The sequence below is a fragment of the Babylonia areolata genome, chromosome 18 (assembly GCF_041734735.1).
Source record: "Babylonia areolata isolate BAREFJ2019XMU chromosome 18, ASM4173473v1, whole genome shotgun sequence".
Taxonomy (NCBI): domain Eukaryota; kingdom Metazoa; phylum Mollusca; class Gastropoda; order Neogastropoda; family Buccinidae; genus Babylonia; species Babylonia areolata.
Genome location: NC_134893.1, coordinates 65,844,294 through 65,861,276, shown reverse-complemented (window position 1 = coordinate 65,861,276; position 16,983 = coordinate 65,844,294). Strand labels below are relative to the sequence as shown.

At 43.0% G+C, this 16,983-nt stretch overlaps 1 protein-coding gene across 1 annotated transcript; it reads right to left on the bottom strand.

Annotated features, from left to right (window-relative positions):
• Positions 1 to 3,822: 3,822 nt before the first annotated feature.
• Positions 3,823 to 15,044, bottom strand: LOC143292317 (metabotropic glutamate receptor 3-like). The gene is made up of 6 exons (XM_076602505.1): positions 14,955 to 15,044; positions 9,084 to 9,486; positions 8,437 to 8,876; positions 7,010 to 7,245; positions 4,190 to 4,538; positions 3,823 to 3,921 (listed from the first exon to the last, which is right to left on the bottom strand). The coding sequence occupies exons 1-6, from the start codon at positions 15,042 to 15,044 to the stop codon at positions 3,823 to 3,825; spliced, it is 1,617 nt and encodes a 538-aa protein (XP_076458620.1).
• Positions 15,045 to 16,983: the final 1,939 nt, after the last annotated feature.

Here is a 16,983-nt window from a genome sequence, read left to right as displayed (position 1 = left end):
CTGATTAATGCCAATGCTCCCACCATGACCAACCCGGATAACATTACAGACAAATTATATGAAGAACTTGACGCCTTCATTTCAGCAGTCCCACTGTCAGAGAAGCCCACTGTTCTCGGGGACTTCAATGCTAGAGTAGGGACAGACTATCAAACCTGGGAAGGGATCACTGGAAGACACGGCACTGGCAAGTGTAACAGCAACGGCCTTCTGCTCTTCAAGATGTGTGCCACATATGACCTTGTCAGCACCAACAACCTGTTCAGCCTACTCACCCGTAAGAAAATGTCATAGGTGCAGCTTCGCTCCAGGCACTGGAACCTTATTGACTACGTCATCACTAGGAAGAGGGAAAGGCTGGATGACAGAGTGATGAGAGCCATGTGTGGTGCTGACTGCTGGAGCGACCACTGCCTAATTTTGTCCAAGTTCAGGCTTCGCAATCTGCCCATGAGAAGACCCTAAGGTGAGAAGACTGCAAAGAGGCTGAATTTCTCCAAGCTGAAAAGCAGCAAGGTTGCAGAAGAACTCCCCGACGATCTTGAAGGCAGACTGCCAGACACACTACAGAAATACGGGACCAGCGTTGAGGAATAGTGGATGGCCTTCAAAGACGCTGTCTACACTACTGCCCTCGAACATCTATGACCAGCAACCTGAAGAGACCAAGGCTGGTTCTATGTAAATGATGAAGAAACAAGAAAAAGCATCTGTTGAGAGCATACGTCACAGGCGAAGGAAGATGCCTTGCTACCGCAAAAAGAAAGGTGCAGAAGAAAATTTTGCTACATGCAGGACAGCTGGCTCAGCAAGAAGGTGGATGAAATCCAGGGCTGCGTAGACAGCCATGGCAGAAAGCGCTTCTACGATGCACTTAAAGTTGTATACAGACCCTATCACCTAACCTCAATGCGGATAGGACGCAGCTGCTGACAGAGAAGCAGATTCTGGAGCGGCAGGTTGAGCACTTTCACAACATCCTCAGCCGTCCTGCCAACATCAACGACGAGGCCATTGCTCGCATGCCCCAGGTAGAAATCAAGGACCTTGACACCTCCCTACAGATGATGAAGTCAGGAAGACACTGAAGCAACTATCCTGTAGCAAAGCGCCATGATCCGATGCAATTCCTGCTGAGGTATACAAAGCAGGAGGCCCTGCCATAATGCAAAAGCTGACTGAACCCTTCCAGTCCATGTGGAACGAGAAACAGATCCCGCAACAGCTGAAAAATGCCAGAAAAGGCAACCAGCAGTCTTGCAACAACCACTGAGGTATCACCCTCTTGTCCACTGCTGGGAAGATTCTGGCCTGTGTCCTGCTCAAACCACTTCTCCAATATCTTAAGCAGGGTGTCCTTCCAGAAAGCCAGTGCGGCCTCCACGCTGATCATGGGACTGTGCACATGATTTTTATTATGCGCCAGCTCCAGGAAAAATGCCGGACCAACACAGCGACCTCTTTATGACCTTTGCCAATCTGACCAAGGCTTTTGATACAGTCAGCATAGAAGGCTTGTGGAACATCATGGAGAAGTTTGGCTGCCCCAGCAAGTTCACCACAATCGTCCAGCAGTTCTACGACGGCATGATTGTGTAAGGTTCTGGATGACGGAGACGAGTCAGAGACCTTCCCAGTGACAAACTGCGTCAAACAAGGCTGCGTTCTCGCCCCTACTCTGTTCAGTATGGTATTCTCTGCGATGCTGACAGATGCCTTCTGTGACTGTGAAAAAGGAATCCACATCATGTACAGGACTGACGGGAGGCTGTTACAAAGGCGAAAGAATCTTCTTGTTTGCTGATGACTGTGCACTCAACACCAGCTCAGAGCAGAAAATGCAGTGTGAAATGGACTGCTTCTCACAAGCCTGCATCAACTTTGGTCTCACCATCAGCACCGAAAGGACCGAAGTTATGTACCAGCCTACCCCAGGGAAGTCATACCAGGAGCCGTGCACCACAGTGAAGGGGCAGAACCTCCAGGCAGTTGACAACTTCACCTACCTGGGCAGCACGCTCTCTCGCGCAGTGAACATAGACGAAGAGGTAAACAACAGGACTGCCAAAGCCAGCTCTACCTTTGGGAGACTCTATGAGAACGTCCGGGGGCGAAGAGGACTGAGTGCTACCACCAAGCTGAAGGTCTACTGTGCAGTGGTCCTTACCACCCTCCTTTATGCCAGCGAGACCTGGACAGTCTACAGCAGACACGCCAAACAGCTTCCACTTGAGCTGTCTCTGCAGACTTCTCCACATCAGGTGGCAGGACAAAATCCCTCACATGGAAGTTCTGGAACGAGTTGACTTCTGCAACATCTACACCCTCCTGCAGAAAGCCCAAGCCAGGTGGGCTGGACATGTTGTTAGAATGCCGGACAGTCGCCTGCCTAAGCAGTTGCTGTACAGAGAACTGTCAGGGTAAACGCTCAGCTGGAGTGCAGAGGAAACGCTATAAAGACTGCATCAAAGCGTCCTTCAAAGAACTGGGCATCGACATCAACACGTGGGAGACGCTTGCTCTGGACCGTTCGGCTTGGCACAGCAAGATCACCACAGGAGCCCGTGCAGCTGAAGCCAGGCGCACCACCGAGGTGCAACGAAAGCATGCTGTGCGCAAGGCCCGATCAGCATCCACTGCCGCGACAGCACCCACTCACTTGTGTCCCACATGTGGACGAGCCTTCAGGGCCCGGATTGTCCTCATCAGTCACCTCCGGATCAACGGCCACCAATCTTCCATCTGCTTTTTTAAGCCATGGTCATCTTTGAATCCCAAGGACGAACATCATTGTGTGTGTGTGTGTGTGTGTGTGTGTGTGTGTGTGTGTGTGCGTGCGTGTGTGTGTGAGCGCGCGTGTGTGTATGTATGTGTGTATGTGTCGGGGCTGCTGTTAATGACATGTTTATTGACCAAAATTTAATTCAACAAAAACATTGCTTCCGTATTCACACTTTGTCCAAGAAACAAAGAAACATTACGTTTAAACTCATCATGTCTGTGTGTGTGTGTGTGTGTGTGTGTGTGTGTGTGTGTGTGTGTGTGTATGTGTGTGTGTGCGTATGTGTGTGTGTGTGTGTGTGTGTGTGTGTGTCTTTTCAGCTTAGCAACAAGCCAGCCAAGTTATAAATAGACTGATCAGTTAACTTGATTCAATGGAGCAGGACACTAAATACCAGATTCACTAATCTCATCACAAATGAACCATAATAATGGATACACAAAAGTTTGTAGCATACTTCAAAGAAAATAACCAAACTCGCAAGGGAACAAATATCAACAGCAAAATATCAATTTACATTTTAACAAGCTGCTATTCTAAATCGAAAATGACATGCTAGGTTTAATTCAACGTAAACAGTGCTTCCGTACTCATACTTTGCTTAAGAAACAAAAGAAACAATATGGTTTAAGAGATTTTATTTGATAGAAGCATCCCTGTGACAGAATCAAGAATACCAGTTGTCTCTGAAGCCAGATTCTGATCAGCAACAGGCACTGTTTCAGGACTAGTGCCTGATTGAGCTGCTTTTTCAGTGTCATGTCCAACATAATGTATTTTGGCTAAAGAAACAGAAGAACCAATAAGTGCTTCTTGACCAGTGTCATTCTGATCAGCAACAGGCACTGTTTCAGGACTAGGACCTGATTGAGCTGCTTTTTCAGTGTCATGTCCAACATAATGTATTTTGGCTAAAGAAACAGAAGAACCAATAAGTGCTTCCTGACCAGTGTCATTCTGATCAGCAACAGGCACTGTTTCAGGACTAGGACCTGATTGAGCTGCTTTTTCAGTGTCATGTCCAACATAATGTATTTTGGCTAAAGAAACAGAAGAACCAATAAGTGCTTCTTGACCAATGTCTGATTGAACTGCTTCTTCAGTTTCATGTCCAGTCTTTGCAGGATCAGACTTATTGGCTGAAGAAACAGAAGCAGCAATACCTGCTTCTGGACCAGTGTGTGATTGAATTGCTTCTCTAGTTTTCTGTTGCTGATCAGTTGGTGGAGAAATGACAAGAGAGGAATCTGTACTGACTGACTGTTCAGGGCCAGTGTCTGATTGAACTGCTTCTTCAATTTCATGTCCAGTCCTTGCAGGATCAGGCTTATCGAGAACATGAACGGAAGTACCACTGGCTGTTTCAGGGTCAGTGTCTGACTGAACAGGAGGGCGATCTATACTGACTGGCTTTCGTATGAATGTTTCCTGCGAGGAAGGTCTTGATGAAGAGTTGGTACTTCTGCTTTTCGGTAATTTCAGCCGTGTAGATGTGCATGTTCTGGTGCTTAATTGTAGATCTCCCCTGTATAGCACAGAGTAGATCTTGGGTATAAACAAAAAGGTCACAGCCACGGTGTGGTTGAGTATCAGGATAATTGCAAGGATCTGCACCTTGGTCAGTTCATAAATGGTCGTTAGGTAGGTGGGAATGAAGCTGATGAAGACGATCAGAGTAGTACAAACGCAGATCAAAATGAAGTGGCTTTCGTTGAAGGTGTGGGGGAGATGGCGTGTTTTAAAAGCCAGTATAGCACTGCCAACCATCAGCGGGCAATTGGAGATCAGGAAGAAGGCAACACTTTGAGGAGGCCATGAACAGGTCAGCACAACGTCGGGTTTATTACGAAACAGCATCGATAATTTATTCCAATGGATAAAATGCAGCATAGGAAAGACAAGAATTGCCAACTGCAAACGAGAAAGTGGAAGTCGCACACACACACACACACACACACACTCACACACACACACACGCACGCACGCACGCACACAGATCTTCATGAATCACTTCAATGAGCAGACAACATGACTGTTCAAATTGAAACATTCACTCACATCCACACGTCCGCACAATACCTTGGAAGAGAGAGAGAGAGAGAGAGAGAGAGAGATTAATCACATATTGGCCACTGACCTTCATGATGGGGTACAGCTGAACAGTTACTGAACATATGTCAATTCAAAACAATGAACAGTCTACTATCAGTCATCTTTAAGAAACATCAATCGATCGAAATTTGACTGCTTTATACAAATAAATCGATAGGCTTCTAATGGTACGTTCGTGCTTTGATGTTAGAAATAGACTTTACCGAAAAATACTAGGCTATTCATAATACTTTAACGGAATATACTGAACTCTAAAATCAATTAAAGCAGAACAGTTTAACACAAAATATACCCTATCTTCTTTCATATCATTACACATTTGACAAATCAAAGCCTCTTCAATGTGCTGTCTGTACCGATAATAATGTGTAGAAATTTCAGAGACTCAGCATTAAATACCTTCAACTGTCGGGAATTGCGCAAAATTCGTGAAATCTGCATGAAATTAGTCTTTCTTTAAAGGCACATAAAAAGCGCGTAACATCCACACCTTGATTTATCCAAACAACCAAAACCAAACATATTCAGTTTACTGCGAACATCTGTAGCACAATTTCTTTTAATACGTGTATCCATATCAAACAGCATGTTTTATGCTTTCCGTTGTATTCTTGATTCGTCAATACTCCATCTGGAGTGATGGCCTAGAGGTAACACGTCCGCCTAGGAAGCGAGAGAATCTGAGCGCGCTGGTTCGGAACACGGCTCAGCCACCGATATTTTCTCCCACTCCACTAGACCTAGAGTGGTGGTCTGGACACTAGTCATTCGGATGAGACGATAAACTGAGGTCCCGTGTGCAGCATGCACTTAGCGCACGTAAAAGAACCCTCGGCAACAAAAAGTTGGTTCCTAGCAAAATTCTGTTGAAAAATCCACTTCGATAGGAAAAACAAAAAAAACTGCACGCATTTTTTTTTTTTTTTAAAGGGTGGCGCTGTAGTGTAGCAATGCACTCTCCCTGGGGAGAGCAGCCCGAATTTCACACAGAGAAATCTGTTGTGATAAAATGAAATACAAATACAAATACTCCTTAACTTAAACCAGTATCTAACACATTTAACAGCTGAATTTATGTACAGTGGGTACCTATTAGTCTCCCCATATATAAAAAAAAAATCTGAAAAATAATTCAGAAAGAGAGAGAGGCGGGGGGGAGAGAGGTTTTCTTTAGGCGAGCAATCTCTACCTTGACAAGTGAAAAAAAGGAATAAAAAGCAACATTTCTTAACTCACTTAAGACAGAAATGGATGGTGATGGTCGAACACAGAGGCGTAACGACAGCGTGCTGTGCACAATGCCCAAGCAGCATCCACTGCCACGACACATACACTCACTTGTGTCCCACAATGGCCTCGGACCCACAAATCTTCTACCTGATTTTTTAAGCCATTGTCATCTTCGAATCCGAAGGACGAACATCATCTCTGCATAGATTACTCAGTTATACAGGGTTTCTAACTCAACTATGACAGAGTTTAGCTCAGTCTGATCCCTTGCTAAACAAGAGGGGTACGTTCTCCTGAGGAGAGAGGTGAGGTGGCACTCTCAAAATTTTCTTCGGCATCTAAGGAAGCCTGATTAAGTACTTCATGTTCCAGACAGAACTGAAATCCTAGCCCCACCTGTGAACAGGTATGCTGGGCCTTCACATGTTGAGCATACGCCCTACGGAGCACACCCCCCCACCCCTCTCTCCAGGAACACTGAATACTAATCAATAAGTAGTGCTGGATTTAGACTGGAGGGGAGAGTGTGGGAGTCCATGCAGCCCAGCGTGTCTCAGGAGAAAACCCAGTACGGGTAACTTTGGGGATTCCATCCGTGGGCACCAGCCACCATGTACTACCATCCTCAAGGATAGCAGGTGTCCTTACCTTCTGGATGGGAGTAACTTGCCCAGGTCAGAGGAAGGTAAGGTCCAACCTAGATGCTGAACCCACAGGTGGATTGATAAGACAACAGCCCAGAACCACCTGACGTGCACCAGTCTCTCCTAGCACAAAAAAATGCTCAGATAGCAGGGTTGCCTGTCAGAAGATGGTCTCCCCCTCAGGGGGAAGGAAGGTGGACAGCAAGTGTCACATGACCAGTTTCCTCTCCTGTAAGGATACTGGGGTGCTCTGACCTGGGGTGAGTTGAAGATACCCACCTGAGCATGGACTTTCTCCCTCACTGAGGGGAAGTGGAGGGGGGACTTGGTATGGGAGACGGGAACAGAGAGATCAAAGCCACTACTGACAGCAGTCTCGGTGCACTGCTGTGAGAAAACCGTGGTCACGAATTCCCCCTGAGAGGAAATTTCACGCCCCAACTCTAACACTGGCCAAACTATGGGCACGGCCCTCACCTGAACCACCCACCAACTGGGATGATATAAGGTATTAGAGTCAAAGGAGGCACGACCTTGCTTCCCCTCTGTCCCCTCCCAAACTGGTTAAGCCCTCCCTTTATGATCTGTCTCAAGAGAAACATTGTCCTGGTCATAACACGGGAGTACTCGGAGACCCTGGTCAACGTGGGTCTCTAAGTTCAGCCATCACATGGTGGAATGCGACATAACGATCAGGTATAGTCAGATCTCACACTTCAAACTCAAAAAGAGAAAGGACAATGATGAAAGCAATACAGTGAAGAATAAAGATAGAATCTTGGGGGGAAATGAATAAGCAAACAAACTGATGCAAACAACGTGAAATTCATCAAGTCTGAGACAAAAACGTCACAGAAAGCCACCTTAAAAAGTATGCAAAAAAACCCTAAATATTCAATTTGTTAAAATGTTGTAATGATTCTAAAGAACAGACAAAACAGCTTATAGAATCAGCTTATAAAGCCTTTGGCCGTGGCTCAATGTCGGGATTGCATGGACTGGCTGAGCATTAAAAAGAATATAATATATATATATATATATATATATATATGTGTGTGTGTGTGTGTGTGTGTAATTATATGTTAAAAATCAGACTAATTGTAATTTACGCATATTTTGTATTCCTTCACTATTTCTACCCATTACTCTCAAATACACACAAGCACATTTTGATTAAAAACAATAACAAATATTAAAATCACTTCTATAGTAATTCACACATTATGCCATCATCACAATACAGCTACACCAGAGACATTTCATCAAATAAAGCATTACAATCATGCGAATTTTTAGAGTGCATGTGAATGTGTTTTGTTCTTACGGTTCAGCCCTATGTTCCTCGAAGTTTTTGTTTCGCCCTATTGTTCTTAGGCCATGTCTAGGTTCCCAAGAAGTTACGTTTTCTGGGTCTGTCCCCCCTCATCTGTATTTTCCCATAAACTGGGGAAATTAAACCTGTGACTTAAAACTTTGCACATAATGAGTAACTGTCACTCTGTCAGTCTGTGTCAGTATGGATCAGGTTAGAAGCGGTGGATCCATCTGTACCTTGGGAGGAAATGCATGGGTCACTTTTTGCAATAGCAAAAACTGTTTAGAAATATGGAACTGGAATTGGATTTGGCTTCAAGTTTGATATTTCCTATCCCTTGATGGTACGCTTACCTGCACAATCACAATGATGATACAAAAGAAGACCTGCGTTTTGGCACCAGTCAGAAAAGGCCGCTTTGTGGATGCCGTACTGGCCTCGAAGATACGGTACACCCATAAGGCCCGCACAAATAAAGGCCCGTAGATCAGAGAGAAGGAAATGCCCCAAAATACGAAGGTGACTTTGCAACTGATATCATTTGGTTCGATCATGAAGGACAGTACAGACATGTACCCGACGCAGATGGAAAAGAGTATAAACATTGACAATTCAATAGAGCTGGCCTTGATGATGCGATTGGTTCGATGACGCTGGAAAAAGATGAAGATGTAGAGGCAGGCCAAAAGACACAGGATGGACAGTAATGCCAGTGACAATCCCATCAATGTGGTAATGCCCATCGTTCTGGGAACAATGAACTGACACGTGTTATTTTTTGGCCAAGTGTAAACTGGACAAACAGCGCATCTCTGATTATTGTCCATCAGAATTTCGTTTTTAGCGCATGGTGTGCAAACAAAGCAGCACCGGAACATCGAATTGAAAACGATTGCTTCATGGGGACCACATGGAGGGCTGCAAATCGACGTGGGGTAATCAGCACCTGGACTGACATCGTGATAGATCCAAGTGGCATTCTCAACGTCATGCCACTGACCAGTGTGAGAGTTAATGCTGGCAATGGTCACTGTCGATTCTGGTCTGATTTGTCTGATTTCATAGTAACGATCAGTACTTTCACCCGTGGGAGTCATCTTCACCCAACCAGTGTAGCCTTTTTGACATGTAGCTTTCAGTTCCTTCAGCAGGCGTGGGCCAGTGACACAGCCTCTGGCCGAAGATCTTTTGACATTGTGACAGTCAGTGCTGCGCAAAACCCGAGAGACGGCATTGGCGATCATAAAGACCGAGTCAGTGACATAGCCGCCATAGGTGAACACTGAGTCCTGAAGCAAGTCATTCTTATTGAGGATCTGGGAGGTATTACAAGTATCGCTGTCCAAGGAACATTTGAACTTCTTTTCCCAGTAGGAGCGATACCAAGGATCACGCAAATTGTTCTGTCAACAAAAGAAAAATAGCAATTACTACGCTTCCTACAGTTGCTCTCTCTCAAATAATGTGAATAGCTTAACAGGTTCATCAAATGATGAACATCACTAACACCATAACTCTTCATAATCAAATAACAAAATAAATTGGAAAGCCACAGATGGATTAAGCACTGGAATGATTAACGAATAACTGAAGAACTTATTACCAGCTGAAAGAGAGCACGGCAGGATGATTAAAAAAACAAAAAACACAACAACAAAAAACAAGAACCCAGCCCTTAAGCGATGCTTTTTTCTGTTGCCTTGAAAACCTGATGAAATAGAACATCCTGACACATACCAGAACATTAACAGCTGTGGGACGTGTTGACCATATGATGTGGCAGAACTGCAGTAGCCCCACCATGGAGGAGAGCAGGAGGCTGGAAAGTCATTTGAATCTTAAAGAGTGCAATGTGGTTAACCTCACCTTTCAGTATGATAGCATTTCCATCTTCTGAAAAGCACTTAATAATATTTTTACCAGAAGTGTGGTTGGCGAAAGTTGGATAGCTAACTGACGTTTTGTCTTCCAGAGGGTTAGTTGAGCTTGTTTTTGATTACAATTCTAGCAAGTGGCAAAGTAGTTTAGCCAGTTTGTGGTATACATGTTCATGTTCAGTAGGAGGGTGACAGATGGCCTCTTTGTGATGAGGGAACAGAAGTAAATACTCTCCCTTTATCTGTTAACATTGAGATGTTTGTTGGTGTGCTTGTTCTTAGTTTAATTACTAACAAGTTACAGTTGCTCTGTCAATGAATCATGTAGACCTGTAGGGGTTTGGCAACTGTTGAGAAGGGTTCCACTTTGTGATAAGGAAATAGCTGTAAATGCTATCCTTAATCAACGGACATAGTAGATGGGTTGAGCTTGTTGTAATTTGAACAAAGGCAAGCTACACTTTTCCTGCTTGGGGACAAAGCACACAGGTGCAGTTGAACTGGGGACGAGTTAATTAAATAATAATTTTTGGTTAGTTTTTGAAACAAGTTCCTTAATTTTTTTTTTTTTTGTTTGGTTAACTTTCGGAGCAAGTTAATATAGCTGGGGAGGATGTGGTAGTGTGGACCGAAGTTCCGATTACCTCCCGTTTTGTTGTGTTGTAGATTATTGAGGTAAAAAGATTTGCAAGTTAAATTTTTGTTATCAATGCTTTTCTTTTTAATTTATTAACCAAGAATACTTGTAATATTGAAGAGTATTTTAATTTCATTTTTAGAATTATTTTTGTTATGTAAATAACTGTATGGATTATACTTTAAATTTGATGTGAATAGTCCGATTTTAGTTTTTACAAAGACGCCAAGCCGCCGCCATGTTCTGCACCCTGTAGTAGTTTAGCAGTGCTATCGTCCATCCATACGCCCGGAAACCAACATGCCATGATTCTAACAGACTCAATGAACCTCAAACAGAAAATTGAAAACGGAATGGGAAGCCCAGAGTGGCATAAGGCAATGCGCAACTTTCAGATAAAAAAAACTCACATGGTCATACTGCCCGGGACATGCAGGAGTTAAGGGAAATGAGCGAGCTGACAGACTTGCTGGTAACGCAACACCAACGAGCGGCCTACATCTAGGAAAATCGGAAATCCTCAGAAAAGTCAAAGAATATCAAAAAGAACAGGTACAAGGCCATCACACCATCGATCGCCTCAAAGAAATAAAAGCAGAGAGAGGGAGCGGCCGTAAGTCTAACATGAAAGGTAGAGCACGATGCTTTGCAAATCAAACAAATATCGGCATCATTTCCAAACCAACATTGCGCAAATTTCTTCAAAACGGAGCAGAGTCTCTGTGGGCTTTTCCAAATACAATAGACTGAGCAACACACTAGACGCCACGTTCTTGGCATCAGAGATCTTTTCCCATCCCTCTTGCGGCCAATCAGTGGCAGCCTCTGTGCGTGTGTGTATTTGTGTGGGTCTGTGTTTTTGAGTGCGTTTGTGCATGCGTGAGAGTGTAAGTGTACACAAGTGTCAGGAGAGTTCTGTGCATGTGTGTGTGTGTGTGTGTGTTGTGTGTGTGTGTGTGTGAGGCGGAGGTGGGGGTGCAGGGAGGTGAGGTAGAGGATGAGGTATGTGAGTGTATGCATGCCTACGCTGTGGGAGCAACAGGATATTGGAACGTATATATATTATATATATATATATATGTCTTTGTATATATGTGTGGGGGGTTGGGGGTGGGAGATATGGGCGTGTGTGTGTGCTTGTACAAGTAAGCGTTCATCTGTGTGTGTGTGTGTGCCGTGGAAGCTGCGATACATAGACTAGAAATGAGTGTGTGGAGGAGGGGGTAGAGGAGGTGCTGGGTAATTTGTGGTGTATGTGTGTGTGTGTGCGTGTGTGTGTATGTGTGTGTGTGTTGGAGCTCATGTACGTTTATATGTATTTGACTGTGCTTTCATATCTGTGAAACTGCGTTTTGGGGGCATATCTGTTATGCATGTGTGGGTGTATGTGTGAATGTGTGTCTTCATGTTTTATATTTATTTGCTTATTTATCATCATTGTTGTCTTATTTATTTATTTATTATTATTATTTTATCATTATTTTCATTACTACTACCTTTTTTTTTTTAAATATCATAATTGTTATTTATTTATTTATGTAAGCTATATATATTTTTTTTTTCTCTCAAGGCCTGACTAAGCGCGTTGGGTTACGCTGCTGGTCAGGCATCTGCTTGGCAGATGTGGTGTAGCGTATATGGATTTGTCCGAACGCAGTGACGCCTCCTTGAGCTACTGAAACTGAAACTGAACTGAGTAGTTTAGCCTGTTGTTCTGGAGGTAAATTTTCTTTATAAAATGATGAAAAATGCATAAATGATAGTTGCTAGGAATAGATGAAAGACACTATTTTGTTTGTCTGTAGAATTATAAAAAGGATGACGCCAAATTGAGTAGATCTGGTTAAGATTTTCTCCAGGTTTTATGAAACAAACAAACAAAAACAAAAACAACAAAACAACAACAACAAAAAAACCGCGGGAGTGGAAAGTGGATTTGAGAAAGAAGAGAACTGATCTGAGTTCAGATTTAGGCAGGAGCCACTGTTGGCTATTGGTGCGACAAACAATATTGTTAGTGTTTTAATAACACTGTCAGGTGCATGCTGGGGTGTTACTGTGGTTGACACTGACGTTTGCCATTTTGGGTATCCACGTTTGGATCTTATTTTTGAAATGTGCCAAGAGATCTCTGGGACTGGTTCTTGCAGTCTTATATTTAAAGTTTTAAAAGATGTTACCAAAGAAAAGAATAAGTTTTTTTTGTGTGTGTTCCAGTGTTTTGCAGGGTGTGTTTTGTGATTACCTTAAAGATAGTTTATGCTGTAAATGGCATGATTTAACTGTCACTACCTAGGAGTGACAGCTGATTGTCTCTTTTATATAATGAGTATTGAGATAAGCTGCTGTGGCTCTAATGTAGTGTTAGATTGTTTTGTTGAAAATTGCCGTAGGCTGATATGTAAAGGTCTGTTTTGTGTGCAGAGGTGCGGCGGCAGCGGGTTTTTGTTGTTGTTGTTGTTTTTGTTTTGTTTTGTTTTGTTCTGTTTGTTTTTTTAGTATTTTTTTTTTAGAGGGATTATGATTAGGAGTAGGAACAGCAAAATTTGGGTTTAGTAAGGGGTTAAGATTAGGATTTGCCAAATTTTGGGACTGGGTTTTGTTAATAGGAAAGGAAAATTTGTAGGCTTTTTTTGTTTTGTTTTTGTTGTAGTTTTTGTTTGTGAAATAATTTGGAAGAAGTTAGAGGTGCATGGTTGTGTGTTCTTGTTTTTGTTTTGTTTTTGTGTTGTTGTTTTTTTGCCCATTGTCCATCCTATAAGCCCCTTCTAAAATACTCCTTGATTAATAAATGGTTGTTTGAATATGATAAAGCAGTCTCAGTTATAATTTGTGTATTGTTAGTGAGGCTGTGTATTTGTTTTGTAAATTTTTGTATGGTGTCCTGATTAGACTGGGTGTTGATATCGTTGTTTGTCCTATCTGTGCGTTGTTCTGTATAACTCTAGTCAAGTGAGCGAGTTGTGGGTGCGGTGGGATCCTGCAAATTATAAATTTAATGTGAGCAGCTAAGCCTTCATTTATTTTCTAAGGGAATTAACCCCTGGGATTTATTTATTTATATATTAAATACTTATTTTCTTCTTCTTTTTTATTCGCAACTTAATCTTTTGTTTGTTTGTTTGCTTGTTTGTTTTCTTTTTTTCTTATTTATTGACTCATTTTATTTCATTTCATTTTATTTATTATTTATTTATTTATTTATTGTTTTTGGCTCTCACTGCCACACAAAGATACAGACCACATGTACAAGTTGGTGACCTCACCCCCTCCGTTTGTATTCTAAACATAGGCGCCCCAGAAGAATGTGTTCTACCCCCACTGTTGAATTCATTATTTACACATGACTTTGCAACCCATAAAGAATGTAATATCATGGTTAAGTTTGCTGATGACATTACTCTGGAAGGCTGATTACGAACAGTGACTTGTCAGAATACATGGAAGAAGTTCTGGAATTTGTCAGCTGGTGTGCTCATAAGAACTTAGAATTCAACGTATCAAAAATAAAGGAACTAGTTTTAGATTTTAGGTAGATCACTGAAGACAAACAAGATCAGTGATTTTAAAATTCTCAGATAAAAATTGTCAAGAAAACACAACAGCGTCAGTACTTTTTATGGCGCCCCACAGAGTTGTCACTGAAAGTGTGTTCACCTGCACTGTTACTGTTTGTTGTGGAAACACTTCCATTTATCACAGCTTTGAACAAAATTTTTAAAACTGCCACCAAGATTATTGGGTCTGATTTTCCAACTCTTGATGACATGCACCATAACTGGCTAAACGGAAAAGCAAAGTCAGTAAGGATGAATTACATTCAGCTTTTTGGGGTTTTGTGATGCTTCCATCTGTGCAATCAGAAAACATTTATCGCATATTTTGTTATTTGCCCTGTCCGTAAGTTATGTGCAATATGTGGTGCATATTTAAATGAGCACAACCGTTGATATGCTCTGAGCATGTGTGTGTGCTTCGGGTGTGGGTATTTGGGGCAGGGATTGGGGGTGGGGGGAGGGGATGCGTGAGTGTGAGCATGTGAATGTACTTGGACATTTATGTATATGCACATGTGTCAAAACTTCCAGTTCATGTTTGTATCCTTGATGTACTATGCCCACCCCCCACCCGCCCCCCCCACTACTCCTTGTGACCCCAGTGCACTTGGTAATAAAGGCAGACAGCACGCCTTTCTGCTCCTGACCCAATCTGCCTGCAATAACTGTGCAGCGTCTGCTGTACAAGATTGGCTGGCAGCACACATTACAGTCCAGTCCACTTGCAATAAATGGGTATTACTATATGGCCAGCTGTGGCCGACTCAGTCTGTTAAGTTCTCCATTGTTTTCGTACTTACAACTTTACGCTGAACGAGCCAGTCGTCAAACTCGGGCACGTTGAAATCCTTGACGTCCACAATCAGGGAGCCGATGAGTAAATCAGTCATTTGTTTATCTATGTTGAACACGTGGGTTGTTACGATCCAAATTAATTCCCTCGCCTGCATCATGAGACTGACGTCGAAAATCAGTCTCTTGGCAATGTGTTCTTCTTGGGTTAGGATCACCACCACTCGTGACAATTTCTTCACCACTCCTAGTTTTTTCACAAGGAACGCCATCTGGAAACAGAGTGTTGACTATCAACTTACATCCCAGTATTTTTCTGAATGTGAACGCTATTGCAATAATAACTATTATTAAAACAAGAGAGGCAAGACCTGAAAAACTCACTTGTGATACACTTTTTTTTTAAGTTTTTTTTTTTAAATTAATCATTAAAATATGTTCCCTATTTATAATTACAAAGCTTCGGGTTTTGGGGTTGTTGTTTTTTTTTAAAGGCCTGAGCGCAGATTCTAACCCAGCTTCTTCGGGCTGGAAGAAACTGTCTTAGTCACTGCACTATTGCGGATCTACCAATGACGTTCAAAAACTAACAATTAAGCATGCTTTTTTAAGGGCGATAAATCGATTGCGGAATTCGAAGGGATAACGCTGTTTAAATCATGTTATTTTGGTGCATCTCGGGCATTAAGAATTCTTTATTCCAGTTTGCGCACCTCATGGAGCTGCTACTAAGGTATGGAGTAAGTCTGACACTGACAAGATGGATAGCAGCAGCGCTTCGGGAAAGAACCGTCGTCCTACGCCTCGGAGATTGGATGTCTGCACCTTCTAAACTATCCATGGGACTTGCACAAGGGTCTCCGCTCTCTCCCGTCCTCTACAACGTCTACACGAAGGGTCTTGCAGACTTAAACAACAGTGGAATAGCACGGGTGCTTACTCTTGCAGATGATGGCCTGGTCTTCAGAACTTCGAAAGATACTCAGGAAAGAACTAAAGCCGTCCAGAAACAACTAAACAATTTCGCTCAATGGTGCGAAGACACAGGATCTTCCATCAATCCAGCAAAAGCCCAAACGTTGCTGTGCACCCTAAACAACAGAACCGCGAGCAAATCACCACCACCTGTGTCATTCGACGGGATTCGGATCGAGAAAACTGAATGCCTACGCTAACTAGGAATACAGTTCGACAGGATGCTGACCTTCAGAAAACATACGGAAAATACTGTTCTCAAATGCAAAAAGGGTCTTTCAGTCTAAACGCAATGGCAACGCCACTTCTTCCTGCTATACCAATCACTCGTCCTCAGTGTGATCGACTACGGACTTGGGCTAACAGCACCGTCTCAAAGCAACCTCCTTAAATCAGAAAGAGTTCAAAATGAAGCGATGAGGCTGATCCTTGGAACAACAAAAGACACGCCCACGGAAACCATGCGATGCCTGCTTGACCTTCCTTCCGTGCAGGCCAGAAACAAGTTAGAACAGGTTAAGACCTACTTCAGAGCATTAGAAAACCCTCAAAACCCACTGCACGATGCAGTCAAAGAACTAAAAGGCAGCCGTCTAGGACGAGTAAGATCATGGATGGGGCAAGCAGAAGACACAATCCAGCTAGTATGCCGACTACAAGACCTGAAAGAAACAAAAGAATGGGAGAAAAACCCCGAAAACCTCAATCATCTATTCAACATAGCCATTTTACCCACTCTAGGAAGACATTGTCGGGAATGGTCAGAGGGCAAAACTGATGCAGAAGTGAAGCTACTCATAAAAGAAAACAGTAAAGAAGAGGACATCATATATATACACAGATGGCTCAGTCACCAAAGACCAGTCCGGCTGGGGATTCACTGCGAAACAAAATGGAAAAACAAGTAGGGGAGAGAATGCTGCCAACAAAGTCACAACCTCCAGCCAAACGATGGAAGCTGAAGCTGTGACACATGCCCTCCAGTGGCTGTTGTCTATCCATATGCCCGGAAACCAACATGCCATGATTCTAACGGACTCAATGAACCTCATACAGAAAATT